A 1997-nucleotide genomic window follows, 5' to 3' on the forward strand; every position below is an offset into this window, starting at 1 on the left:
GAGCACCAAAATTGCCCATTAAGCAAAATCTTGCTCCATCGGGGTTCGAACCTAGTTGGGAGCAATGATTTAATTTATTTTGATTAATTTGGAAGATTAATTAAATAAATTAATAATAAATGGCTGATTAAAAAATTAAATCTGTTATAAAGTATTTGTATTATAGTGAATGTCTATCATGTGGAGTCCTTTTTAGGATATGATTAAAGAGTCCTCCTACTTGGGGACCAAGTTAGATTTCTCCTATAAATAGAGTGCTCCTCTTCATTGTAAATTCATTCATCAAGAGAAATAACAAGTCCTCTCTTCTTTTCTCTCTAGTTTCTTCTTCTTATTTTATAGTTCTATAACACGTTATCAGCACGAGACTCTAATTTCTCAAAAGTGAAGGTTAGATTTGAAGAATTAATAAAGGTATTATTTATTCTTTTGTTTTTAATTTTAATGGCCAATCTTACAAAACTAGAGTTCACTGCCCTCCAAAGTTCGGGCAGGAACTACCTCTCATGGGTGTTGGATGCTGATATCCACCTTGATGCAATGGGTCTTTGAGACACCATAAAAGAAGAAAATAAGGCATCAAATCAAAACTGTGCACGAGCAATGATATTCTTGCGTCATCATCTTGACGAGATTCTGAAAATCGAATATCTGACAGTTAAGGATCCACTTGTTTTGTGGAAAAACCTAAAAGAAAGATTTGACCACTTGAAGATGGTCATACATCCAAAGGCACGATATGATTGGATGCATCTAAGGCTACAAGACTTTAAGTCTATACATGAGTATAATTCTGCCATGTTCAGAATCACTTCTCAATTGAAATTATGTGGAGAAACGGTTAGTGAGATTGATATGATGGAAAAGACATTCTCCACTTTCCATGCCTCGAATGTGCTCTTGCAGCAACAATATCGAGAGAAAGGTTTCAAAAAGTATTCTGAACTAATTTCTCATCTTCTTGTGGCCGAGCAAAATAATGATTTATTATTGAAAAATCATGAGAATCGACCTACTGGATCTGAACCACTTCCTGAAGTGAATGAGGCGTACGCCCACCATGCTAGGCGTGGAAAAGGTCGCGGTCCTAATCGTGGACGTGGACGTGGTCGTGGACGTGGACGTGGTCGTGATTATGGTCAAGAACGTAATTCTAATCTTGGCATTAATCATTCATCAAATAAAAAGGAAAAAAGAAAGGATGAGAAACGTGAAGCAACTAGGGAAGGTTGTTTTCGATGTGGTGGAAGAGGTCATTATGCACGTGATTGTCGTACTCCCAAACACTTGGTTGAGCTTTATCAAGAATCACTAAAGAAGAAAGAGAAAAATCCTGAGGCAAATTTTATCTCTGAAAATCAAGTTGACATCACGCACTTGGATGTAGCAGATTTCTTCGCACATCCTGAAGGAAAAATAGATCACTTAATTGGTGATGGTTCTGTGAACATGGAAGAGTGATATTTTTTTTTGTTGTATTTATTAATAAATTTCATGTAATGATAGTTGTTTGCATGAGTATTAGTATTTTAAATTAGTTTAGTCGTTCATTAGCTTGTTCCTTAATTCTTAATAAAATAATATATATTTTTCATTGATTTATTTATATGATTCTAATATGATAGAGTTAGTCAAATACTAAACTTTATCACGTGTTTGTATTATATTAGGTCTTTAACTTGGTCTAATGTTAAAAACATAAATTCTGATATTAACTAGGATTTATCATGTGTTTGTATTATATTAGGTCTTTAATTTGATCTAATGTTAAAAACATGCAGTCTGTTATTAACTAGGATTAAATAATGATTTTATTTTATTTTCCTAACAACTCGTTTTTGACTTAGAGGAAACAATAAATTAAGGCTCAATTTCTAATATTTAATTATTAATTTATTCTTTTGAATATATTGTACCCTTTTGACAACACTAATATTTAATATATATTTATTTTGTGTATGTCATTTCATGTGAAGATATGGATAATTCTAAGAACA

The 1997-nt window shown here is 32.6% G+C and overlaps 1 protein-coding gene across 1 annotated transcript; it reads left to right on the plus strand.

Annotated features, from left to right (window-relative positions):
• Positions 1 to 603: 603 nt before the first annotated feature.
• LOC107019532 lies at positions 604 to 1461 on the plus strand. Its single transcript, XM_015220000.1, has 3 exons — positions 604 to 925; positions 1040 to 1273; positions 1391 to 1461. The coding sequence occupies exons 1-3, from the start codon at positions 604 to 606 to the stop codon at positions 1459 to 1461; spliced, it is 627 nt and encodes a 208-aa protein (XP_015075486.1).
• The last annotated feature ends 536 nt before the right edge of the window (positions 1462 to 1997 follow it).

This window comes from Solanum pennellii, chromosome 5 (genome assembly GCF_001406875.1).
Source record: "Solanum pennellii chromosome 5, SPENNV200".
Classification (NCBI taxonomy): Eukaryota; Viridiplantae; Streptophyta; class Magnoliopsida; order Solanales; family Solanaceae; genus Solanum; species Solanum pennellii.